At 29.7% G+C, this 26674-nt stretch overlaps 2 protein-coding genes across 5 annotated transcripts; both read right to left on the bottom strand.

The window, feature by feature from the left end:
• Positions 1–302: 302 nt before the first annotated feature.
• LOC109816650 (zinc finger CCCH domain-containing protein 3) lies at positions 303–5167 on the bottom strand. Of its 4 annotated transcripts, XM_083063437.1 has the most exons (8): positions 4620–5167; positions 3911–4080; positions 3652–3705; positions 2673–2789; positions 2263–2547; positions 1161–1412; positions 918–983; positions 693–829 (listed from the first exon to the last, which is right to left on the bottom strand). In XM_083063437.1, the coding sequence occupies exons 1-7, from the start codon at positions 4699–4701 to the stop codon at positions 927–929; spliced, it is 1017 nt and encodes a 338-aa protein (XP_082919563.1). In that variant the 5' UTR covers positions 4702–5167; the 3' UTR covers positions 693–829; positions 918–926. The 4 variants fall into 4 exon arrangements, with proteins under 4 accessions (XP_020237324.1, XP_020237317.1, XP_020237331.1 ...); XM_020381735.3 differs by lacking the exon at positions 918–983 and having other exon boundaries at positions 303–829; positions 4629–5110; XM_020381728.3 differs by lacking the exon at positions 918–983 and having other exon boundaries at positions 303–829; positions 4620–5109.
• A 15195-nt stretch (positions 5168–20362) lies between these two features.
• On the bottom strand, positions 20363–26405 carry LOC109795413 (alpha-galactosidase 3). Its single transcript, XM_083063527.1, has 10 exons — positions 23986–26405; positions 23533–23707; positions 23009–23070; positions 22742–22905; positions 22525–22622; positions 22184–22242; positions 21614–22071; positions 21417–21520; positions 21279–21329; positions 20363–20799 (listed from the first exon to the last, which is right to left on the bottom strand). The coding sequence occupies exons 1-7, from the start codon at positions 24241–24243 to the stop codon at positions 21868–21870; spliced, it is 1020 nt and encodes a 339-aa protein (XP_082919653.1). The 5' UTR covers positions 24244–26405; the 3' UTR covers positions 20363–20799; positions 21279–21329; positions 21417–21520; positions 21614–21867.
• Between the last annotated feature and the right edge of the window lie 269 nt (positions 26406–26674).

Below are 26674 nucleotides of genomic sequence, written 5' to 3'. Positions count from 1 at the left end.
ATTCAAATAAACTTTAAATTTATTGACTTTTATAATATCTACTTCAAAAGTCATACCACCAATAATAATCTTTGATTAGTTATCGATATAAAACTTTTTACATTAACAAAGAAATTATACTAAAACTATTTGAACCTCTGACTTGTTATTTTTATTTTTATTTTTGAAACAAGTTAGTTAGGCATGCCCTTAAAAAGCAGGGTTAAAAATTTGGTGATAATATTGTCATACATGCCTGACTTTTTTCACTCTGCAATTTTAAGTGCATACCAACCCAACCCCAAGAGAGAGGAAAGAAAAAATTGTAGGACCATAAACTTTCTACCTGCATTTTATTCACCACAAAAAATGCCTTCCATTCCCCACAAGCTAGTGGTTGTCACAACAACCTCTGAACAAACTATCCAACTCCACAAAATTGCAGGTGAAAAGGGGGGAATAGATGGTATGTATAATATACTTCTCGTGAAAATGTGGGGAAAAATAAAATGTCCCATAGAAAAAAATCAAACTTGGAAGTAGTTTAGTCATGTAAAGGCTCTGAGGAGGCTGGGAAGGAATTTGATGTAGTATCAGCCTGTGTGGATGAATCTTCTGTAGCAGCTTTTGTACCAGAGTTCTGAAGCTTGTCAGTTGATAATTTAGATGGAGATGTCTCTGGTGGTTGTACACTTGATAACCCTCTGGGGTTACTAATGAGAGGAGTATCAAGTACAGGTGAGGTCAAGCCATAGTTCTGAGGCATAGTCAAAACTGGATGATCAAATTTGCATGTTGGCCCAAACTTGCACATTCCATAGATTCTGTAATAAGAGCATACAGCCTGCCCCTGAAGATAATCCAAGACAGGAATCAAGAATCTAAAGGCTTAAAGAGTAAAGACCATATATGGTAGCCAATATGAACTATAAATTTACCTTATGGTATTAGGGAGGACAATATGAACAAAACTGATTAAGTATTTCATGTTTTGATCTTTTACACTGTCATACAATCACACACAATCATGTATGATAAATTTGTTGACTTTTATAATTACTACCCTAAAAGTCATCAGGTTGACTTCTGATGGTTGATGGTGTAAAAACTTATATACTAACCATGAATGTCTATCAAACTCGTTTTAAATTAACTAGGCATCAGGTAGAAGGTGAACTTACAGGTCTCACAGGAAGGCCAAGTGGATTAATTAATGATTGAGCTATTCTTTCTTTTGGGTGGTGGAACTTGCAATCAGATCCATATTTGCAGGTCCCAGTGCTCATAAAGTATCTACATTCTGGTTGATCAGGTCTATTTGGGAGAGCTGAATTTATTGCCTGCCCTCCAAAAACTGACTCACCCAGATTCATGAAGTCATAAACAAGATTTGATCCAAGAAAACCAGCAGGCATTGCAGGGTTCATACTTCCCTATTTTGAGAACAAAGGTCACAGTCAAAACAAGATTTAATTGAATTTAAAGAAAGTACCATTAATTGTATGCAGTAACCGAAACCCAACATAATTGATCATCACAAAAGGCAAGATGCTCCTAAGATTTCCTCAAGAACAAGGTACGTTCTGTTACAGATATTAATTGGTACATGAATGCAAATGTGCTTGACAATTAATACAAAAAAATAAATGAGATGTGTGAGGTATAACAGTATTTCCATACACAGATCACTTCCTCCAAAGTTCCTTGTTATGCCTATGACATTTGGTAGTTTAACATGGCAACAATATTATGTAATCTCCATGCATTTATTTATCTAGATATATCAGACAACAAAATTCAAGGTACTTCCAAGTAAATAACTATTGTCTAATGCTTCATGCAGTGAAACTAGTATGAAAGGAATAACATTTCATTAAGACGACAAAAGAGATGAATACAATGTTGGGCTCCATCTTTTTTAGCATATAATATAAGACATGCTCAAAAAAAAATTCTATAAGCACTTCTCATATTAGTTCATACATAAGTTTAATTTATAGAAACTTTCTCATATTAGTTTCTCTAAAATATATTTGTTTATGTATAAGTTAATTTTACCTTATTGAGAAACTTATTTCATTTTTTTTCTTCTCTTAGAAATGTTTTTGGAGAAGGTTATCCATACAAGCCCATATAACCCTTGCAATTATTCATGCAAAGAAATAATACCACTCAAATCAAATTAAATAACAGGATAACCACTGATCCGAAGAGAGAAAAAACAAAGAGTAGAGCAAACAGCAAATGCATAGATAAACAGGACTTTCAACATCCTTAACTAACCATGTAGCTGTTCCAGCTCTGCACGGGTACAATGCCTTGAGAAGAAGGCATAAATTGAGGCACATAAGATTGAAGGCCCTGACCAGATAAATACGACATTCGTGGTGCTGACCATGCAGGAAACCCGCCAACATATGGTAAACCTGATGTTGGAATAATTGTTGAGGTAGGAGATCCAGCCAAGGGGTATGCTCCAAGGGAGGCATGCTGTGGATGATGAAACTTGCATGCAACACCAAACTTACAAGACCCAGTTCTCATGTAATAGGGACATGATTTTTCTTCCTAAAAGAAATAATCGAAGAATGTTGAAAAAATTTTACGGTTTCTTTCACCAACATTCAACACAGTAACAACAATCAATTGGAAGAAAATAAAAATAAAGCTACATGTGCAAGGGATGTACAAACCTGACGCATGGGAAGTCCTAAAGTATTGAATGACACAGGAGCAGCACCTCGCCTGTCCTTTGGATGGTGATATTTACATGTTGATCCATACTTGCATGTCCCTGTCTTAAGAAAATACTGCAATGCATATTTCAAACAAGGTCACGAGTTACTCAATTGAATAGCACTGGAATAGTATAATAAATCTCCCATGAAAATGGACTTTGTAGTACGCAAAATTCTTCTGATTATACATCAGTTCCTGAACCTGATATTTATGGTATAAAGGATGTGAAACTTAAGTTCATGTATTTATTTTCCTTTCCTAGTTCAAGTATGTCATAGCTGGCATCAAGTAAAATTTAGCCATCATCGTCATAATGAAATCTGGTAAATAAGTTCTACAGGACAAAAACCACATAATAAGTCCACTAAAAATAAAACAAATCATCAATAGAAAACAAAATGGTAGACGTTTACACTGACATCATAACTACTCTAATTTTTGTCCAGTTCAATTGGTGTCCTACTTCATTTTCTTTCCCTTCATTTATTGGTTTTCTAACAGTGCACTAGTAATCACTAAGCTAAATATTTCAAACGGGCCAAATCTATTAATAAAAGGGACCACAGAAAGGACAAACATAAATGCAAGAAAGCAAGTTTAGTTCCTGCCAGAGGGACATTGCAAAATATGAAATTCGTATCTTTAGAACTTCTAATGGAGTCTTCTACATACACAAGAAACTCTTTTCTTTTTTTTACAAACTAAAAAACCACAAAGTTTATATATAAAAAAGGGAAAAAACTTCATCTGATTTTAATCTTAACATTCTTGCATAAAACACATCCACATTCTGTCATGACTCATGAACCCATGACTATCCCAAAGCAAGTTGTTAGGTGAAGACACATAAATGGTTTTAAATTACATCCCTAACAAATTCAACAAGAAAAATGCTTCAAAACAAATACATTTTCAATCACCAAATAATCATACCTCGCAATCAGGTTGCCCGACCCTCTGAGGGAGTTCTTCACCATAATGAGTACCCTGAAAATCTAATAAAGTATGAGAAACTTCGATTTGTTTGCACATATGATAAAACAAACAAGGGGATTTAAGAGTAAGTTACAATAGAAATTAAAAGATTACAATTACACAAACAACATCTTTGCCTAATATTTGTTCAAAAGAACCGCTTCAAACATATCAAAAAGACATGGAATGAAAAGGAAATAAAAGAAAGAGCTCTTACAATTGAAATATGAGCAGGGTGATGGTAGCGACAGTTACTCCCATAACCACACATTCCAGTCCTCAAATAATATAAGCAATCAGGTTCACCGGGTCGATCCGGATATTGGGTAGATTGAGCTGCAGCATCTCTATCCCAATTATCATTGATTTTCAAACGTTGAATTGCTTCTACAATACAGATCAGATAGGGATCAAACAAAGTCTACCCAAATTCTCATTTAAACAAATTTAGGGGAAAACTCAAATTAGTAGAATCAGAGTGCAGCACAACTAACAAGATCAGAAACCTAAAATTTTTACCTCATTAACCACACTATTACTGGCTAAAAAATTTTAAGATCAAAACATACAGGCGATCCTTTGTAGAACCATGTTTGATCAAACAGAACACCTTAGTTTAGGAAAGAAACACGAAATGAGAAGCTAAGCCATGTTTAAAGAAATCCTCATAGGTCTCTCACAATACATTGTGTGAATCATCAGAATTCTCCGAATCACAATCATCGTACCAAAAAAAGAAAGCCATCATATATCATATATATCATAAATGAAACAAAATCCTTGAGTAAACATAATCTAACATTAACATCTAACACTTCATAGCAAAACAATACAAAGGCATCATCATTAAACGATGATGAAAACCATTCAAACCACGAATCGTGACAAAAAAAAAAAAGAAAAAAAAAAAAGGAAAAATCAATCACCAGAAAAACCTGAAGCACCTTCAATGTTGTCACTAGATGGTGTAGAATCCGCATTCCTGAGAACCTGCCGGTTTTCTGGCATCTGGTAGCGTTGGAATGATGGGAGACTCTTTTGGTTGTTCGATCAAACCCAGAAGACCCTTTGAGCCTTTAAGAAGAAATCAACGCACTACACTCTCAAATTAACTCACCCCACATGGTAAAATGATCATCAGGAGACAGTGAAAATTGACCAAAGACTAAAAACAATAAATAAAAAATTTCCCGGAAAATCAAAATACTAAAAACAAAACAAAGGTATAAAGAGAGAATGAGAGATAAATTTGAGAAGAATCAAATGTGAAATCTTAAAAAGAGATTTAACAATATTCCAATTGGATGAAAGTTGGCGTGAAATTAGATTAGAGTTTCCTGGCTGTGGCTCTGCAATCTTCGGAACATTTTGGATCTTTGAATGTGAAACCCGACAAGTTAATAATAATAATGTTAATACAGTAATACTAAAGTAAGGTTCTTACGCGCGTGTACGAACAATAAATTCTGTGTACCATATTACCCTCCACGTGGCTGCTCCACAACATGTTTACGTCAACCAAGATTTATTATTCCCACCACGGCGCGTGCACTGCAATCTCTTCTACAATTTGTTAAGAAAATTTAATTAGCCTGAAAAAGTAGATGCCAATTATGGTAATTCGTTTAACTGGCCTTCTAACTTTTAACTTTTAACCTCTCATTTTATTCTCACCTCTACAGATTTAACCACTTAAATTATTTTCATAAATAGACCTCTCTATTATTAGTCTTTACCTTCCCATTCAAGTACTCATAATAACTTTCAACAAACATCTAGTTTTCTATTGCATATCAAATTATTTTATGTCTTTCTATTTTTAATTTGCCTATTTTATATTCATTGGGTCTAAAGAAATTTTAAAACATCCAAATATCGTACATATAAATTATAGCATATTCATTTCATCGATATATGACGGTTTATGGACTAATCATAAGGTCTATAATAATTCACCTAAGAGAGAGATTACAGAGAAAACTTTAATTTTAAATTGAGAGTTTTTATTTCCACTTTGTAAGAAAAAATATTTAGTGGAAGTTTATTTGATAAGATAGTAAATTTACAATATCAAACAATAAGTCTCAATTGACTTATTTATAGTAAGTGGCTCAATCTATCACAGGTCACTTTTAACACAAATCTCAATAAAATATTTCATGATGAAATAATAATTGATTGTCAATTAATCATATTTGAACAATTACATAATCTATGTATGATAATGAAATAATATTTAAGTTTTAAATAATTATTTTTTTATTATTGATCGATGTTAATCCAAGATTAAAATATTTTAACATTCTTTCGGTTGAGTGATATTAATTAATAATTAATAGATGAGAATTATTTAGATTAGAATGATAATTATGATATATATATATATGATGTATTTATTTTAAGAATAAATTTAAATAAATTTATTTTATTTAATAATTCATATTTCACATCAAAATTTAACAATTCAATTATTAAATTAAAAGTTTTTAATGTATGAAATTTTTTTAAAAAAATTAAAACTATTTAATACTTCAATTTATTAATTCAAATTGATAGATAATTATAAAAATATTGTAAATTTGATCTATATATTAAAAAATTTCAATTTAACAGTTGAATTGTTGAAATTTAATATAAAACATAAATTAAAATATAATAAATTTAAATAAACTTATTCTTATAGTAAATGAATCTTATATATATATATATATGTGTGAAATAACATAACTTTATCAATTAAAGTATGAAATTTGACAACTATTCCAAGTATTTGAAGAAAAAAATTAAGAAATATGATATAAAAGTAATGTCATCAACTATAAATTTAGTATAGAAGAAATTATTATATAATTAAAATTTATGATAAATTATATATAAAATAAATATTATATAAATATATAAATTATATTTATAATTTGTATTAATAGATATTTTTAAACATATAAATTATATTAAAAAAATTATATCGTGATATAAAACTATTTTTAATTATTGATAATTTATTTTAAATATATTAAAATTTAATTTATAAATAAATATAATAAATAAAAAATTGAATTGCATAAAATGTTTAAAAAAAAAATCTTTAAAAATTCTCATACGAAGAAAAGTGCCTAAACACTTTATGGTGATCTTTTAAAAACGTTATTGCATTATATAGCTAATCATATTTAGTATATAGAAGTGACTTATTAGGTTAATATTTAAAATAAATGGCTTTACAAGTCTACATTTAAACGAACTAATCCAAATATGTTTTATATATATTGTGAGTAACCCTCGCAATTCTCTTCAACTTACACTTCATAATACATAAGGGTAAGTGGACAGTTGCTGATGAAAGTAATGGTGCAACACTATTCAAAATTTAACTATTTGGGAGATTTCACGTTTTGAAAAACTATCGTTTTCTATCAACAAGGTAAGGATTAATATAAGAAAATAAAGAACAAATGATAATCATATATATTTGGGAGATATGATTGAGATTGTATTTTAACAGAGAAATGGACTAATAACATGAGTAGAGTAAGGCAAAGCAAAATCAAGAAATTGAATTTGAAGCAGAGTAAGTAGTGATACCATTTTTTGCACAATAGTCTTCTTTAAAAGCTACTGTTACTTGCTTCTGTACCTTGTTGAGTTTCTTCCACGTCAAGCTCTCACCCCCATTCGTCACGCTATTTATAGACTTTCTTTGAATTTCATTTGTTTCATTCTCTGAAATTCCTTTTGAAAATGGACCAATACCTTTTTTAGGGAGCAAATGTGGTGGCAATTGGGTTCTTGAAGAGTTTTGCTAAGATATCACACGCTTTCAGTCTTGAATGCAAGATTAAAACAAAAGTAAATATTTTATAACGATTAAAAGGGGAAAAAAAATCATCATATTTTAGGAATTAAAATATTTTTAATTCCTAAATAAATATAAACTTGTTATTCAATAAAATTATTACTCTTGAATTTTATCCAACTATAAAAATTATCATTTTCATTGCAGTCATATTGCTATGAGTAAAAAAAGTTGTGTAAAAAGTAATAGTTCTTTTAGTATGAAAAAAGTGTTATATTTTAGACAATAAATTGTGAAGTTGTTTCTGTTGATTCAAAAACTCCAAAGATAAATTTTAATAATATAATTATAATTATTTAAAGTAAAAAAAGAATGAAGACTTCAATTTTGTTTCCGTTGATGAGAGATATTTTGGAAGATCTTGGCCGTCCAATTACTTGACCGTGTGGTTCAAGTTATGGTCGATTCGTCTTCGTGTGAAACTGTGGAAATTTTGATGGGTCGTTATAAGGGCAAAAATGTGATTTGAAGTAGTGGCAGAAGTTCTGAGAAAAATATCATGACGATGCGGCATTGACGTATCAGTGTTGCGAAAAATCGTCGCCGTTAAAGTGAACCATTCAGAAGCAAAGCTTGGATACGCGGCACGTGGAAGCGAATAAGCCATTGATTGGAAAAGTCAGTGATAGGGCCATAGTTTCTTCTTGTCGGCAATTTTATTTTAATGAAGCATGCGTTTTTGCATCACCAGTGACACCTATGATGTAATAATATTCCTCTATCACTCAAATTTTTCATTAAATGCTAATTTCTTGTAACTATACACAAATTAAGAAATTTATGATAATTTGACCGCTTCTCTAACTAATTAAGAAAAAAACCTACTACTAATAATGATCGGTTCTTAATGAGATTTTTTTAAAAAAATTATATTAATCATAACACTGTTAATTTTGAAGTATTGATTTAATTATATGAATTATGTTATTTAGTTGTTAATTGTTGTTGAAAATTCTAGTCGTCAACGGGAGCTTCAAAATTAAGTTGGGCTATGATATAGTTGGTATGAGTTATTATAATTTAGCTTAAAGAATTATATATAGGAGTTTTTATAAAAAATGTGAATATCTTTAAGTTTTAACACTAGTATAAAAGAGATATTTTACGTCGGTTATTTTGGGATTTTTACGTCGTAAATAAGTTTGACTTTAATATAGGAGACGTAAATTTACATCAAATCCACCATCTTCGAGGTAAAACATCCTCCTCGTCATCGACGACGTCTACCTTTCCGGCGTCGCTGACCGGAAGCCTTAAGTTGGCTTCGAGGTCGTCCTCCTGGCCCTCTACGCGCATGAAACAACCTCACGCGCCGCTCAACCGCTCTCCATCACCATCCCCGACCTCACAAATCCTAACATCTACCACGACGCCAAAGCGTCCCCCAACAAAACTCAGAAGATTAACCTAGGTCAGAAAACTCAAAAATAGCAACGAAAGGCTCTAAAACTTAGAAATAGCAACTCACCTTCGCCTAAAACTCAAAAACTCCCTTCATCGGATTCCAATCGGTCAAAAAGATGGAGAATGACCCAACAATGACGAGTTGCCATTCGCCGGAAGTCGCTGGAGATCAAAACGCAACCAGAACTCATTCTCACCTTCGTTGGAAATCGCCCAAACGCTTTTCAGATTAACCTAGGTCGAGCGTGCGAGAAAGACGAAGGAGCACCCAGGGATTTAAAAAGGTTTTTACGTCGGACTAAATAGGGGTCTGACATAAAATTTCAAATCTCCTTCGGTTGTGGCTTCTGTCCGACGTAGATTTCAAATTTTATGTCGAACCCTATGTAGTCCGACATAAAATAGTTTGACATATTTTCAAAATTGCCACCACGTCTTTTTTACGTCGCTTATTTTTATGTCCGACGACAAAGAGATGACGTAAAAGATTGATTTTCCACTAGTGTAAGAAAAACTATAGAGAAGTTAGAGAGAACCTCCATGTAAACCAAATCTTCCTTCTCCTCTTTGTCTACTAAAATTACTCTTTTTACCCTTTCCCTTTTCGTCATTATTCTGTTGTTTTTGGAGTTGATGAAGGGGAAACTTTGTGAATTGAATTGTGATGTTGTATAATTGTTGTTTTTGTTGCCTAGATTCATTATCGTATGATTAAAGTGGTGAAAATTATGAATCTAAATATATTAGAAATGCTCTTAAGGGTTCTTAAGTGATTTTGATTTTGGATGTTTGCATGTGTTGCTTTGACTTGGCTTGGTGTTATTTATGGTGCATATATGTTGTATGTTGGTTTACATATTGTCTTGGCTGGTTCGATTGTAGGTTTTGAGACATCGTGGTTATGTTATGTGTAGAAACAAATATCGCGCCAGATGTGCCTTCATTGTGTTGGGCATGACTCAAGTTAGGGAGCTTTTTACCTCGATCACACACGAGCGCGAGATTGGTAGCGTCAGATGTGGATCAGTGAGGAATCCTATGACTTGGTCATGTTAGGTATGAAATAAGTGACGTCGGGCATGAGAACTCGAAAATTCTAACTTGGTGATGTTGATCCCCAAAGGTGTGTTGCCTAGTGAGATCAAGTTAATAGATAACTACCTAAATGATGTTAGACATAAATAAAGTGGTGCCAGACGTGAATTAGGTAGAAACTCTACACGTAAGTGTGGATTTTGCCAAACTAAGCATGAGAGGCTTAGAGGTTTTTTTGCCTTATCCACACCAGGCACGGTGGATTGACATTGAGCGTGAGCGAGATAAAAAGTCTCCACTGTCTTGATAGCATTGGGCATAGAAAGAGTGGCGTCGGATGTGACTTATTGAAATGAAGCATGATGTTCTAAGTTGTTTGCATGTTGAAGTGTGATGAATTGTTTATTTGAATGATAATATATGATGATATTTAAAGTTGTTTATGATGAGTATTGACGAAGCTGATTAAGTTGTAAGATGTTGATGTTTTAAGTTGTATCTTAATAAATGATGATGTTGTATTGTATGATGTTATAGATGATTGAGTTATTAAGTTGTTGGTCATGTGATAAAGATATATGTCTTTGTTAAGATACATAAAAATTACAGGAGAGTAAAATATGTTTATGAAATTAAAATATCTCATTATACGAATATAAGTTGTAGTACTCCGAGAGTCTAATTAAAATCCTTAAGTAAGCTGACTTTTAAATGAGTAATTATTTTTAAAGACTTATTAAATTGTTACATTAATTTCTATAATACAGTATTTTGTGACTGAATAGTTCAATTTTTATTCAAATACCAAGTGCCAAATAATTTTAACATGATATGAGACATTAATATTTGGTAAAATAGTGAATGCTTCTTTATACATATGTAACATGATATATAAATTAGCATTCCGGTAAGAGGAAAAAAAAAGTTAGCTAAGATTTAGTGAAGGAAACACTAGAATTGGTAGGGATCGATAGAAACCTCACTAATTTAAATTTAATTACACAATGCATTAGTTATGTTATTATGGTTATAAATTGGAATGAGTCTCTGAGCAAAATTATTGTGCCCCTAAAGCAAAATTAGATAAGGTGGTGAATTGATCACACAGCACCCTACTTGTTTGGGCTGGCATGGAAAGATTTGCACCACCCTATTAGCTACTATATTGAAGATGCAGTTGCCTCTAATGATTGGTGTCCCTTTAAAATGGGTTAAGGGTGGTCCAAATAATTTATCTCATTTGTTATTTTACCGATGGCATTATCCTTGTGGGGTAGGCATCAACCAACAAGCACAAGTCATTAACAACATTCTTCACCATTTTTGTTTATTCTCAGGTCAGAGAGTTAGGTTGCCTAAATATTATTAGTCGTGTTCTCCAATAATGTGAGCCAAGATTGTTATTAAAAAACATGCACCACACACTATAATATAAATGTAATTGTTTCATGTTTAATTTATAAAAAAGATTGATGAAAAACAAAACAAAAATTGTATATTTTTTTTGTTATTCATTAAATTATGAAATATTTTTTTTTATCTCAAATATAAAATACTGAAAAGACCAAAACATCCACTATCATTATCAGAAGAAATGTCACTCTTGCTTATAGGACAAGATTTTTGAACTTAAGAAGAGTGAAGCTCGGAAGCTCTTGGTTTTACTAATGCCTCGTGTATATTTTATTAGTTGCATTGTCATGGTTGGAGTTGGAGATCGCGCGTTATAAATAGTAATTGATAAAGAAAAATAAATAAATAAAAGTTGTTTGAGAGATATTATCATAACTCTTTTTAGTTATTTTTTTTTACAAAAAAGTTGTTTATGAAAAGAAAGGTTGTGTTTTGGACAAAAGCTTAAATTTGTAAAAAAAAAATTATTTTAAAAAAAGTTATTTTTATGAAGTTGAAAATTTGAAATTTATCTTTATTTTTCAACAAATTTTCAAGCTAATTTATGAAATAAAAACTGATTTTTTTAAAAATTTAAACGAAATTAAACATCTTAAATTTTTTTTTCAATTTATTAACTTACTCAAACAAAATTTTATTTTTATTATAATTGATATAGAAAAAAGTAAATAAAGAAAATTATAATTATTACTTTTTTTTCATTCAAAATTGGTTGGAAGTGGGCTATAAAATGGCTCGTTATTTGTAAAATCTGCTTTCACGATGTAACTAATTTTTTCATTAGTTCCAATTTTACTTTTTATTTTTTGAAAAATCTGGTGTTGGAACTGGCCTCAAGATTAGGTGTCATTTTTGAAAGATTTACATGGGTTGCAACTATCTTAGATATGATGAACATAGGCATAAAAGGTTTTCTTACAGCTATCCCCCATATGCCATAATGCCCCTAAAACTATTATGCATCTTTTGCGTCATCTTAAAGATGTTGCAGCCTTATTGATTCTCAACATTGGACTTCGTTCTTCAATTTGGTTTAGATGCGAGTGATTGTCCAAAATCTTCAAGAGGGTATTTTTTTCTCTCTAAAGATTAGTGTAAAGATTCTATAAAGTGATGTATTTTTAAATTATAAATTAAAATAGGATAAAAAGTTTTTTAAAAAATAAAACGGAACTTAACAAAGAAATAGAAGGTCAAAAACACAATCTACTAATGTTTTAATCAATAGTATTTACTTAGCACATGGTTTATTGTAAACTTGTTTTTATTATAATATGTTATTTTAGTAAAGTCATAAGTATATTATATTAGATTTATTTTATTTTATTGCCTACTTACAATATATCAAATTGTATGCCAGTCGTCATATATTTCTAACTACTCCAATCTCTCATCACTCAACTACTAGGTTAACTTAGTGGTTAAACATTCATTTATTTATTTTGTAACAAAAGCTAGTAAAATGAGGCATGTTCACAATTATATATACCAGCATGTTAGGGTTCTAGATAGAGATCTTGTATAGTAAGAATGTTCAAAATTCAGTCAATTTTTTTCTTTTTTTCTTTTACTGAATAATTGCAGATTGTTTTAAATAATTGTGCTAATAAAAAAATGAAAATTAATATATAATATACTTTTGAGTTCTTATGGTAAAAATTAATGTAAACCAAACCAAATCATCTATGATAATATATAAAGAATATATCCTCTTCACTTTTTAAAATATATTTATATCCTTATTTTATATTTTAAATATTTTTTTACTGGTGTATCTCTTAAGAATGAAATAAAAAGAAATGTGTATAAAAAAAATCTGATCATTCATTGATAATAATTATTTAATTTTATTTTTCTTTTCACATAAGTACGAAATATCCTTTTCTCTGTTAATATATTATACTTATATTGTTTTTTTTTATTTCTTTGTATAAATTTCATAATCTAAGTTAAATTCTAACTCAATTTTGACAATGATAATATGTCATTTCATATTTTTTTTACATAATTTTTTTTTGGTTACATATGTGATTCCATATGTACGTATTAAACATTTTCTAATTATGCTAAATGATAAGTTTATAACATTGATAGTGCACAACTATTTAATTGTGAATGGTTTGTAATCTGTTTTGTTTTTCATAACAAGTTTGTAATTTAGTCGTGTATTTTTTGTTGCTACGTGCCAAATAATTATGTAAATTTCATTTTGAAGGGTTGATCACGACCCAATAGTTATTTATTTTTACTTTGTATCATTTTATTTTATTAGTTTCAAATTAAAAGAATAGTTCACTAAAAACAAGGTCAATACAAATAAATTAGAAAAGAATTAACAAACCACTAAACCTCTCCAAATGAGTATGATTTGTATTTTGTAACCAAAAAAAAATGTGAAGGCATTGGGCACAAAGGACGAGGAGGCATTGCACCTTTCATTCTCACGGCAGACAATGCAAGATTTGGTGGTCCTGCGATGCGTGGGAACAATCGGAGTAACGAATAGAAGAGAGACACGTGTCACATGAGCACTCCTCGGAATCAAAAATTGCATCAGGTGGTGTCCAGCAACAGTAACTGCATCTTTTGGCCAAGTCAACAAACTTTATGACCCTCCCTACGAGGGAGGGTGTAGAGTGTAGACTATGTTCTTCATAGACTACTACAGGTGGTAAATTCTGAGTAGATGAATACTTTAATATCATTTTTAGGATTTTAACTTTTTTTTTTACTATGTATATAAAAATATGTTAGGTTAAATACATTTTTTGTCCCTTACAATGTTTTTTTGTTTCAATTTAGTCCCATTTTAATTTTTTGTCTTAATTTGGTTCCCAATAATTTAAATCGTTCCAATTTGGGACTTTCGTCTAAATGATTTAAACGGAGTTAACTGGTGGTCACGTGGATGCCAAGTAGGTGGATCCAAAAATACTTGAATACACCTGAAACCAGAACGGCCCGTTCTGAAACCAGCACGGCCCATTCTGGTTACATTATTGGTGTGTAAAATTTGCACCTGGAACGGGCCATTCCAGGTCGAAAATTAACACATCAACAGTGTAACCAGAACGGGCCGTTCTGGTTTCAGAACGGGCCGTTCTGGTCCAGAATTTCGTGCACAAAAAAAAACAAAATACAAAGCATTTTTTTTAAGGAAAATATAAAGCATTTCAAACACTAGATTTAGTAATATTGTTAATGAGGATTAATAACTTCAATCGCTAAACATTTGGGCTATACAGTATATCATTAAGGATGATGCAGTGTATCACTAAGGACAATGGTAACAAGTTTTATTTCATTGTTAGTCAGACTGGAGTGAACCACTTACTACCAAATTGACACTATACAGTCAAGGATAAAACGAAACAGTGTTTTTCCTTAAAGTCATTGACGATGTACCCCAACAATAACAACCTGTTCTTGAGGAGGTACCCCTAAACCCTGAATTTTATTTTCAATTTTTGAAATACATTGTGGCATTTTAGTCAAGATTTTGAACTGGATAAATTCAAATCAAAGAAATATTTTAGAAGGTCTTATCTTATTTGATTTTTTTTTAGTTTTATTCATAAATGAATATTAATTTATTGTATTTTATATTTATTAATATAGATATAATAAAAAAAATATAATAAAAAGCATGGCGTTCTAGAACGGGCCGTTCTGAATTCAGAACGGCCCGTTCTGGTTTCAGGTTTTTTCAAGAATTTTGGCGTCCACGTGCACATCCACGTGGCATCCACGTAGATGCCACGTGGTCAACAGTTAACTCCGTCTAAATCATTTGAACGGAAGTTCCAAATTGCACTAATTTAAGTTATTGGGGACCAAATTGAGACAAAAAATTAAAGTGGGACTAAATTGAAACAAAAAAACATTGTAAGGGACCAAAAGAGGTATTTAACCAATATGTTATTATATTAGTACTTGAAATTAATAAAATACAAATAAATCTCCAAAAATATAAAATGAAAATCACATTAATTTAAAATGCTAAAAAGGTGCTATTAAAGATATATTCAATAACCAAAACGAAAATAAATAGTTTAATTCATGACTTGTTTGATATTTTTAAAAATTATTTAAAATTCTTAGTTTAAAAAATTATTCAGATAACACTAAGTACTTTTAATGGCCAATACTTACCAGAAAATGGATACTTCGAAGTCTCCTTACAAAAAGTCAAGAGTCTTCCGTTCTTTGTTTTTTCCATGCATGTGCTTTGATAACTTCTTAGTAAAATAGGTAACTTTGAATTTTGATGACATTGAAACACTCATGTTAAAAGATCATTAAATTGCATGTAATTATTGTAAGAAATATATCAGTGTACCTTGTTATTATATTATGTCTTGTTTTATGAGTGTTAGTTACACTGCAACTCATTTAAATAATATAACGATTCTATTCTATTAGTTATTGATGATAATGACAAGTCATGTAAACGTTACTATACGTTTTACTTACCAATAATTAGACGGTTGTCAAATAGGTTATTTTAAGGAAATTATTAGCTTTGTAAAGACATTCACTCACTCCAATATGAGCAGTATCTAAACTTTGGTAGAGAATACACCTACTAACGTGAGGTATTTGATCATACCGAAAAGCATACTAGCCTTATTTGATATAATAACTATTTATTTCATTCAATAATATTCACATCTTGAAAGAAAGTTAATGTTGCAATAGCATTTTGAGTATTGGTATAGAAAACACTTGTCACACTATATAGACATGAAAAACAAGTGTTTCTTCCCTCAAAATTGGCCACATTCCCCCTTTTGTGACTTAAAATGGGGAAGGGGTAACTTGTATGCAATAAACTTTGGGGGCAGCATAGTGGGGTCACTATATGATAAAAGCACCCGGCGGCGTCTTCCATGGTCAAACTTTGGCATAAAGCATCAACATATGTACTCAAACTTTACATCCAAATGCTAAGTAAAATCAACAACTTGGTAACGCCCAATATTTGTGAAAGGGAAAGGCATTAAATTTTCATAAAAAACGTACCAGCCACCACTTGTCACACATTTCAACAAAATCTCGCTGATTGAAAAGGCTGAAAATAGGTTTCGTATATCACCCAGAATATAAAATATCTCAAATAAACTCCTATTTATAAATAATGATTAATTTACTTAATTTTAATAAAAAATATTCAATTTATTTTGACACAAGTACAAATATAAATAATATTTAATTTATTAAATTATGTATGCAGATAAAAATAAATAATGACAAATTTATATATCATGACTCATCTTCGCATTATAGTGAAAATGAATAAATATATTTATAGATTTTTTATTCATAATTGTTTTGATATTATTTTTTTATTGTTATTTTTCTAAAATTAATTATTTATTATTTTTATATTTGTATATTTGATAACTAATATGTATTTACTGAATAATATGTTTATTCATTTTCAATGTACTTATTTATTCTCCAACTATCTAAAGAGAATAAAAAGAAAATAATAATAAATACTTTAAAAATTGAAATATTAATCATTTTCTTAATTATTGTGCATAAATCTTAAATGTCAAACAAAAAAAAAACGGCGGGAGTATGATAATAAATATAAGATATGAATTTAAGAACAGAGATATTGAAACTCGTACTCGTCTACCTAGTTGTCATTAGGGATGACAAATATACCCGTACTCGCGGGTAATACCCAAACTCATCCCGATTTTGACGGGGAATACCCAGTTTGACCGGGTACGGGTACGGGTAAAACCCGATATATTAAATCGGGTACGAGTATGTACTTACCCGACCCGTACTTGTATCCGTACTCATCCCGTTCCTATTTTTAATTTAATACTCACTTTCAATTTAATTATATTAAAGAATTTTAATATTTTTTTATGTGTGATTATTTATTATAATATGAGATAGAGAAATAACCTAATTATAATTATAATATGATAAAAAAATAATTTAAAAATATTATTTTTTTCCAAAAAATAAAAAATAAAAAATAAATTTGACAGGTACGGGTATACCCGATACCCGATGGAGACGGGAATGGGGATGAAAATCACATACCCGACGGGTACGGGTACGGAGATGAGAATGAATTTGGCTCGCGGGGACAGGGACGGGTATCATGAAACCCGTACCCGACCCGCCCTATTGTCATCCCTATATATCACAACATAATCTCTTATTTTATTTATTAAAATAGTCAAATTTGATTTTTTTAATTAAAAAATAGTTTTTAAGCTTAAAAAATATAATTGATAGACCTATTTAACATATAATATAGTATTATATATAAAATTATAATTGATATTTATAAATAATATATAGTAATTAATAATATAATTTTTAACACTTCATTTATTGATTTTTATATTAGGTCAACTTTTAAATAAGACAAGTATTTTTTTAAAAAGAGTTGTAACATTTTAACATTTCGTAATAATGATATTAATATGACATATTTATTATCAAAAGTAGTGATTAATTTTTGTTAGAGATCATGAGTACACATAATTTAGATATTTTTTTCCTAATATAATTTATTTTATACTTAATGTCAAAATTTAAAATATAAACAACTTCCTCTTAAATAAAAAAATATAAACAACTTAATGAAGGAACATTGTCACCATCACTTATGTCAACCACTCTATGTGTTTTCACATAATAAATAAATATTAAATTATTAGAGACATTTTATTGGATCAAATTTATTTGATAGAATTGCCATTCAAATTAAATAAATTAAATTCATTTAGATTAACATAATTATAGATTCTTTTAACTTCAAATACAACCAATTATAATTTATTTGATTATATATTTATATATATATATATATTCGATGAAAATTAAACTAATTAAATTTGTGTAATTTAGATTAATATATTTTAAATATATAATTGAAAATTTTCTTTAATTTTGTATTGTCACTTCCTTTTTATTTTTCTTACAATTTATCTAATATTATCAATTGTCTTAATTTGGCTATGTTTATTATGTAAATCTTTTATTGTATTTTAAGTAAAAATAATAATGATATATGTAAAGTAAAATATATAAAAGGTAAATATTTAAATAAAGTAAATATTTAATGTTTAATTAAATTGAATCAAATACAAAATAAAATAATATTTATAAAAAGTGAAAATATCATAATTTTTATATGAACTCTCTTAATCCAAACCGGACCAACTTAATTTTAATCAAAGTGTAATTTTGATTTATTGAAAAAAAAAATCAAAATTCAAATCAATCTAACTCGGGAATACATATAAGCTTTGGGTAGATATGTTACTTCATAAATCATTAAAAGTAAACAAACCAGTATAACGGACATGTACAAACATGCATCACTCAAAAAAATTATATAACGTACGTATACATACTTTGCATTAAGATTTATCTTTATATTAAAATATGGTTTTTAGCAATTCTTAAATAAACTTGTACTCTCAAATGATTTTTTGTTGAAATCTTCCGCTCTTCGCCTAAATCTAAAGTATTTATATTTTTCTACTTCGATTAAAAATCTATGTACTTTTAAATCTAATTTTATATTTATAGAGAATTAAATTTAAATTAACTATATTAATTAAGTATGTTTGCAGAGAGTGAAAGCGACATCGTTGAATGGTGATGTTATTTTTAATTAAAAAAAGTTTTCTGTAAATAGTTAATTAAAAGTTAACTAAAAAAAATGCAGTGGTTTTTTGTTGAGGGTGTAGGAAGGAAGGGGCCCGAAATGAAAGAATGTGCATGATGAAGCCCAACTCGGGTAATGTATTTGTGGCTGGAATTACATGATCCTCTACAGTTACTAGTGAAACTCCACATATCTCATCCGTTAAATTTATTTTAGAGTAAATTATACACTCACTCTATGTGTTTTTTCACGTCAATTCCTCTCCCTTATTTAGACCTATACTGAAAAGATGTTAGAGATTTTTTTTATTTTTTATTTCAATAGATACATTCAAAGTTTATCCTATTATAACAATAGCTTCAGATACACCTATTACAGTTTTTATTGTCCAATTTGGTCCGTATTTTTATTTTATTTTATATTATACTCAATATTATTTCATAAGTGTAATTTACTTAAAAATTAATTCTCTACCCTACCAATAATAATTATTTTATTATGTTTATAACCATCTTTGACCTTTAATTTTTGTTGAATTTTTTTTAATTATGTATTATCTCACTTGATTTACATTTTCTAATCTTTATTATTATTTTTTTATTTTTAAAGAAAATAGATTTATTATTAAATGTTGGAGTAAAAAAAAATAATATATCTATTGATTATTTGATTTTTTCCTTCATTCATTGATTACTATAAATTCATTTATTATATTTATGAAATGACATATATATATATATATATATATATATATATATATATATAATCAATTTTAACTGCTTATTTATTAAGGGGTCTAGATTCAAATAACAATATTGGGTGTAATATATATATAAAATTAAAAAAAAAAAAAACACATAGGTGAGAATGTAACATTTTTCAATTTTTAAGTGTCTCACTCTCTAAGTCTAAATAACGAAGAAGTATTAAGTGCGATCTCAAAAAAATTCAGAGAATATAAGTGTAACATTTTTTTAAATTTTTTTTAAGGGTCTTCCTATAAGTCCAAATAATCAAGAAATATTGAGTACAATCTTGAAAAAAAAAACATATAAAGTGCGAATGTAATTTATTTATTTTTTATTTTATTATATAATAAATTAATATTTTAAATTAAATTGATTAATTTTCTAAAGTGTTAAGGGTTTGATTTATAACTGCCCAAACCGCAGTTTTATCTGAAATGTAGAGGATCCAAATTTTAAGGCCATTCTATGTACAACTTCATTACCTACATCAGTGAACCTCTCCCAAAATAAAGACATGTCTGGGAGAGAAGAGATAAATAACACGAGTTTATAAGAGTTATCTTAGACAATAACGTTTTTATGAGATAATAGGGTGATCGAAGCACGAGAAAAAAGCTGTACTTATGTATAGATAAGTGGTGTTACGTAGTTACTCATTGTAAAAGGATATTTGGGAACTTAAATGGGGACAAAATGATCTGAAAATGAAAACCAAAATAGTAATCAAGGAATATCTCTTATAGAGGTATAGATAGACACTTGTTCAAATAAGATTTTAGGCCAAATTCAAGCACACTTGAGGACAAATAACGCACATCCATGAGCTGATAATTCTATTGAAAACGTATTACGTATCCGTAAATATACATTACTCCATATTTCGGTTCCTGCACAAACTCTCAACTTTCTTTTTCTACCCGGAATCGCAATAGCCAAGTCTGCAATGTTTGCAGATATTGTTGTCTTCTCGTCAACTAAATTGAAAAATGCAACGTATATCACTCCTGAGCACAAGCAAAAGCAATAACAACATGGAGTTAAGAGGATAGTACCCTATACGAAAACAGCATGCATGGTTAATCAAACGTGCAATATATATAATGAGCACAAAACTTAGATTTAAGTTGTATTCCTTTGTCAAAATCAGAGTTTCACGGTAACTTATGCTAACATTTAGTGCAACAAAAAATACAAACAATACTCTCTAATACTTTTGTGCTAATACTCTCTATTATTTAATTGAAAGTCACAAATTTTGATAGGTCCCATCATACTCAATACAAACTCATTAAATGAGATGAGATTGGTAAAATTTGTGATTTTCAACTAAATACAACAAATAATTGAGTGTCAGAAAGTGACTATAAAAAAGATGTGTCCTAGCATTTCTCAACTTTTATTTTAATGCATCTCATTTGGTATATTTGACAAATACTAAATTAGAAAATTCTACTAGATGGAAATAGTATGGCTAGCGTCAAACCTCTTCTTCCGGCTGCAATCCAAGATCGAATTCTATTAGGATAACCTTTAGCTGCATTATTGGAGAAAAACATAAATAAACCAGAGATAGCAAGAATAGTTTTATAGAGATAACTATTTCCTATATACTGATATTTACCTCGGACATGTTCCACTGTTGCACACATGCCAGAATGACCATTAACCAGAGTGCCATTTGATTTCAACTCCCATGTTTGTTCAGATTGGATTAATGTCTGTTTTCTGCACCAAGATCAATGTAATATAATTTAGCACAGATAACTAGAACAAAATTTAGACAAATAAATTGAAGAAACTAAGGTAAAGCGTGATTACGATAATGCTATTGGGAGTTCTCTCTTGTGAACACACAAAGGTTTCTCCTGATCCTGTGTTGGACTCTTATAACAGATTCTTTCAGGATCTTCGCTATATTTTTCACCAGACCAACCACGTGCTTTTGGATCAGTGCATTCAGTGAGCGCTAGGGAGTAATAAAACGGTACTTTTGTGACATTGTGTCCTTCAGTCTTGACATCATTTAATGTTGTGACATGAGGAAACTAATAAACGAAAAACAATATACCAAACTAAGATTTCAAAAACTTGCACATGATTACCAAAAGAAAAAGGCAAGAAGAAAAAGAAGTTTCACATGCCTCCCGGTTATTATAGCTACAAGCATCTATCTCCAATAGGGTTGGATTTGTGATAAGATCATAGGTCCATGAATCAATTTTCCGAAGATCCCCTCCATACATAATGGGAGACTTTGCCATACTCCACAAAGTCATCTGTGAGATGAGAATAACTTCTCTTAGAGAATCATCTATAAATTTACATGAATATATGTCCTCACTAATATATAGTATTACAATTCAGTTGTGTGCTTGTTCATATATGTACCTGAGTCCTTTGCTCATCTCGAGTAAGTTTAGTAAACCTGTGTGGACCTACATGAGCAGCTATCGAAAAGAAAAAAGAAAAAGAAACTTTTATTCTTTATATTCCTAAACATATCTCAAATTCAAACAACTCATTGCAATTATGTATGAGCACGATATATATATGGGATGAAACTGAAAACATAGTTTCCTTTTCTAATGATTTAGAAAGTAAAAAGACATATCATTTTTCTAATAACACATTTACATTGAAAATTACTATGCATTGGGATGTAAGTTGGGAACTCCATAGAATACCTTAACTTGGTGCTAATAAGTCAAGGAAAAAGTATTTAGGCTAACCTGGGTCAGTTAGCCATCCAAATGGTAGCATGTCCAAATCAGGCCATGATTTCCCCTTTAAACCGTTTGCTCCAATCAAATTAGATGCAGCAAAGTCTCTGAAAGACAAATTAAATGAATTAAGATGTTGATATATAATTTTGATGGTAAAGTAGAAGAAGAAAGGTGAAAGAGCATACTAATCCAAAGATTTTGAAGTCAAAGATTGGAAAATGACCTTGCTACATCAAAATGAGCTAAGATTGCTGACCATTCATCCCAGTCATCTCCTGTTACACGGTATGCGTTAACTAGACTACTAACACTCTTAGCCTGTTCAGGTGTTGCTGAGACTCCAGGAGACAAAGAAAACACTATGGAGTGGTCAAAGCCATTGAGAATCTGCATAGATGGCAACTCAAATGAGGACAATGTTTTCCACATTTCTGGGCCTTAAAATGAAAAAAGGACAGAATAAAGGGATAAGAAACTGTATTATATATACCTCTGATACAGATCTTATTTCACCTAAATTAAAGTTATCACCAAATACACAGTCAAGTTTCACTGCAAGAAATCAAAGCAGAAAATTCCTATAAATTAATCTGTCAAAGCTAAGTTGGAAGTAAAATACACACACAATTGCTTATTTGAGAACATTATGATTGAGGTGTATATAATGTAAGAAATGGATGTATTGCATATTTTGTGTGATGGGATTATTTTTATGGTATTTGTCTGAGAGGATATTTTATGAATTATTTTTATAAGGTTATTACATAAACATATTCCACAATGATGAGATATTGTCCGCTTTGGGCCTAAGCCCTCACGGTTTTGCCCTAACCTTTCATGCAGCGGAATCTGTCTTTATATGAATCCAACCTGGTCTCTCCATCATTGAAGTATGTTTGTATTATATAAGTTGTTATTTGTTGTATTATTTTATCGATGTGGGACTTGTTTGAATCCCAACATTGTGCTAGTACATATATATGTATATACATATATATGTATATCAGTGAGTACCAAAATCAACTCCCCATGAAGCATACAGCTCATAAATTGATCTTAAGAAGGCTTTTCCAGCTCCTGTTGTTGCATTTATAGCCATGAAACCATTACTCATCCATGGACAAGTCCTTGACGGGATTCCAATGTCTTTTGCATTCCATGTTCGACCAGATTCCATGTAAGGTTGTCCCTAGCAAGCAAGGTGCAAGAAGGGAAAAATAAGTTCAACAGAGTACACCAATATCTCATAAATAACAAAAGGAAAATACGTATAGCCTCCTCTGTTTCCCAGCAAATATATAATAAATATTATAAATGATATGATGGAGAAAAAGACAAGAAAGGTGATGATGTATAAAATGTGCTATTATTTTATTGTACAAGTATCATTTCTCATAACTATATACTAATTTTGAGCATGACAAAAGTTAATCAAACTGTATATTGTAGGAATTTAAGAAACAGTACCGTTTTGGTATCTAGTATTGGTGTGTTGTTATTGAATGCCTGTGTACTGATTCCAGCCATAAGATGAATCCCAAACTTTAAACCCATGCTATGTACTTTATTAGCTACATCAGTGAACCCTCTCCCTCCTCCTGATGAAGGCCATCTTTCAGGGTCAGGGAGCATTCTTCCCCATTTATCAATCAAATCAAAACCAAGAGAATTACTATCACCCTTAAGACTCCTGAACCAGAGGTAATCCACAACAGCATACTGCATGCTTTCAAAGGAAATGTTTTACATCCATATACTTGGCAATATATGTTCTATTGAATTAACTGTAATTTAAAAACAGCTGTGCAATATATACAATACCTCATATCCATGAGCAAGTAAACTCTGAGAAATTATATTAGCATTTTGTAAGTATTCTTCTTCGGAAATTATCCAGCTAAAGGAATCATAAGAGTTCCAACCTCTTGGAGGGGTGATAGCATTTTGTGATGACACACTGTGTCATCAACAAACAACAAACGTGAAGTCAAATATTCTTTGTTTGAAATTTTGTAAAAGGGTCTTACAAAATTGACAGAGACTAAGATATAACATCATGGTTGGTCAGAACTTTTATGTATTGGTGTGTAATTTCTCTCTTATGAGTAATAAGTACTAATAACTAAAGAACAGAACAAGGTAGCAACATGAAGTGAGATCATGGAACCCTCTTTTTAGGTTGCATTTAAGATGTTTTTTTTTTTTTTTTATCAGCAAAGAGAAACTTTTTTTTAATGGAAAAGCAAAGAGAAACTTTATCTATAGTATTTCTATACCTTTATATAAAAGGATACCCCCATTATATAAATGCCTCAGATTTCCATTTTAATATGAATCATTTTAATCCTCATTTATTTGTTACAACTTTTTAAAACCACCTTTTCCTCCATCAGTATTATTTTTTATTTTGAAACTACTTACCAGTAATTGTTCATTTCCTTTTATTATGAAATTATTCATGAATTTCATTCTTTACCAAAAAAAAAAACCATTTACAAAATTAGATACAAAACAACCTTCAAATACAATGGTTATATTTTATTTGTCCAAGTCAGTGAGAAAATAAATAAAAAAAATAACCACATTGATACTCTGCATAATTGGCTGAAGCCACAAATTTGGCGAAAATTTGGAAAAACACAAAGCAATTCGCTACAGAATTGACTCATGATAGGTTAATAATTATTTTCTAAGTAGGACTTACCCTTCTTTAAAAAGACTAAGTAGAACTTACCCTCATGAATGACATCCCTCGGTATAAAACCAAAGCAACAATTAAGTAACTAGTATATTAATTTGTACTATCCCTCGGTATAAATATTTATTTATATAACTAAAATGTATAATAACTGAATTTTTTAAATATATAAAATATATTATATTTAAAATTCATAAAAAATAGATATTTAACACAAAAGTTACATTTTTAATTTATGATAAATTATTTATATTGTGATATAAAATTATTTTCAATTTTTTAAAATATTAAAATTTAATTAAAAATAAAAAATAAAATAACAAATTGAAGAAGATATAAGGTAAAAAAAAATTCCGAAAAGACTCTTGTTGGAAAAACCATCTAATGAGATATACGTTTATACACTAGCAAGTAATTTATGGAGATAACATGCATATATGTGTGTGAATAAATTGGGAGGCTGATTTATTATTTTTTAATACGTAGGAATTCAACTCGATATCAAGAATTATAATAAGTAATCGTTCTGTTCAATTGAGTTAAACTAATTAAGTGTAAAAAAATAATTTTTTTTAAATGTCTCCTAAAAAAATATTTTTAGGAGACATTTAAAAAAAATTATTTTTGTACAAAGTAGTTATTTTAATTCATTTGTAGGTAGAAATTTATATAGTAAAAAAGTGATTAAATCTTTGGGATAAAAAAAACTGCTCAAAACTATACAAACGAGAAAGATGTTTGGAAGAAAGAGAACAACTAAGATGATTTACGCAATGTTTCGTATTATGTATTCAAGAAAACATATACAGTTAAAACTCACAATCAATTGAATGATACTGAAACAAGATAAGATAAATTGATGTTGAAGAAATACCTTTGAATTGTAGAAAGGCAGAGAACAAAGCAAACAAAGATAGCAGAAATGCATTTCATGGTTGCAGCAAGCCTGTTAGAAAGAATGGAGGGAACTACGTGTAGTTGTAGAGGCAATGAGGTTCCTCTATCGTAGTTTTAATTTATAAAATGTGAACATGCATATGGTAATTTTTCAATTTTTGAGATATGATTAGTGTTATTTTATTTTTTCCTATTTTTGACAAAAGGAATTTGTTTTCTTTTAGTAATTTTTATTGTGAAGATAATAATTGATGATTGTATACAAGACAGGATATCTGATCACTTAATATTGAATATCACAAATAAGATATGCACAAATAAAGAGTAAATTAAATGTGCTCGATGTTTTAGAAGTTGGATCCTTAAATGCTTAACTAACCTACACAGAGACAGCACAAAACTCATAAACACATACATGATCTTCCTAGAGTCCAAACCCTCTACGTGTATTCAACCTCTCTACAAGTCGAACACTTAAACATGTATGTGACCTTTTCAAGGACCAAACACTTAAACATATGTTTGGTCGTCTTTTGATAGGTTGAATCTTTGAACATACAT

Source organism: Cajanus cajan, chromosome 9 (genome assembly GCF_000230855.2).
Source record: "Cajanus cajan strain Asha chromosome 9, NIPB_CcT2T_4, whole genome shotgun sequence".
In the NCBI taxonomy this organism is placed as follows: domain Eukaryota; kingdom Viridiplantae; phylum Streptophyta; class Magnoliopsida; order Fabales; family Fabaceae; genus Cajanus; species Cajanus cajan.
Note: the sequence above shows the minus strand (reverse complement) of the source record. Positions and strands in the feature narration are given on the sequence as shown.

Bases quoted from the DNA above. Each gene is read 5' to 3' on its own strand.
- LOC109816650 (XM_020381728.3), bottom strand. From the start codon at position 4,701: ATGCCAGAAAACCGGCAGGTTCTCAGGAATGCGGATTCTACACCATCT. The intron at 3,706-3,910 runs GTAAGAGCTCTT...TTAGATTTTCAG, and splicing joins ACCCTGCTCATATTTCAATT to GGTACTCATTATGGTGAAGA. The intron at 1,413-2,262 runs GTTAGTTAAGGA...TTCTCAAAATAG, and splicing joins AGAGCTGGAACAGCTACATG to GGAAGTATGAACCCTGCAAT.
- LOC109795413 (XM_083063527.1), bottom strand. From the start codon at position 24,243: ATGCAGTATGCTGTTGTGGATTACCTCTGGTTCAGGAGTCTTAAGGGT. The intron at 23,071-23,532 runs GTACTCACTGAT...GATTTCTTGCAG, and splicing joins TTCATGGGGAGTTGATTTTG to TGAAACTTGACTGTGTATTT. The intron at 22,906-23,008 runs GTATATATAATA...CCATCTATGCAG, and splicing joins AAATAAGATCTGTATCAGAG to ATTCTCAATGGCTTTGACCA.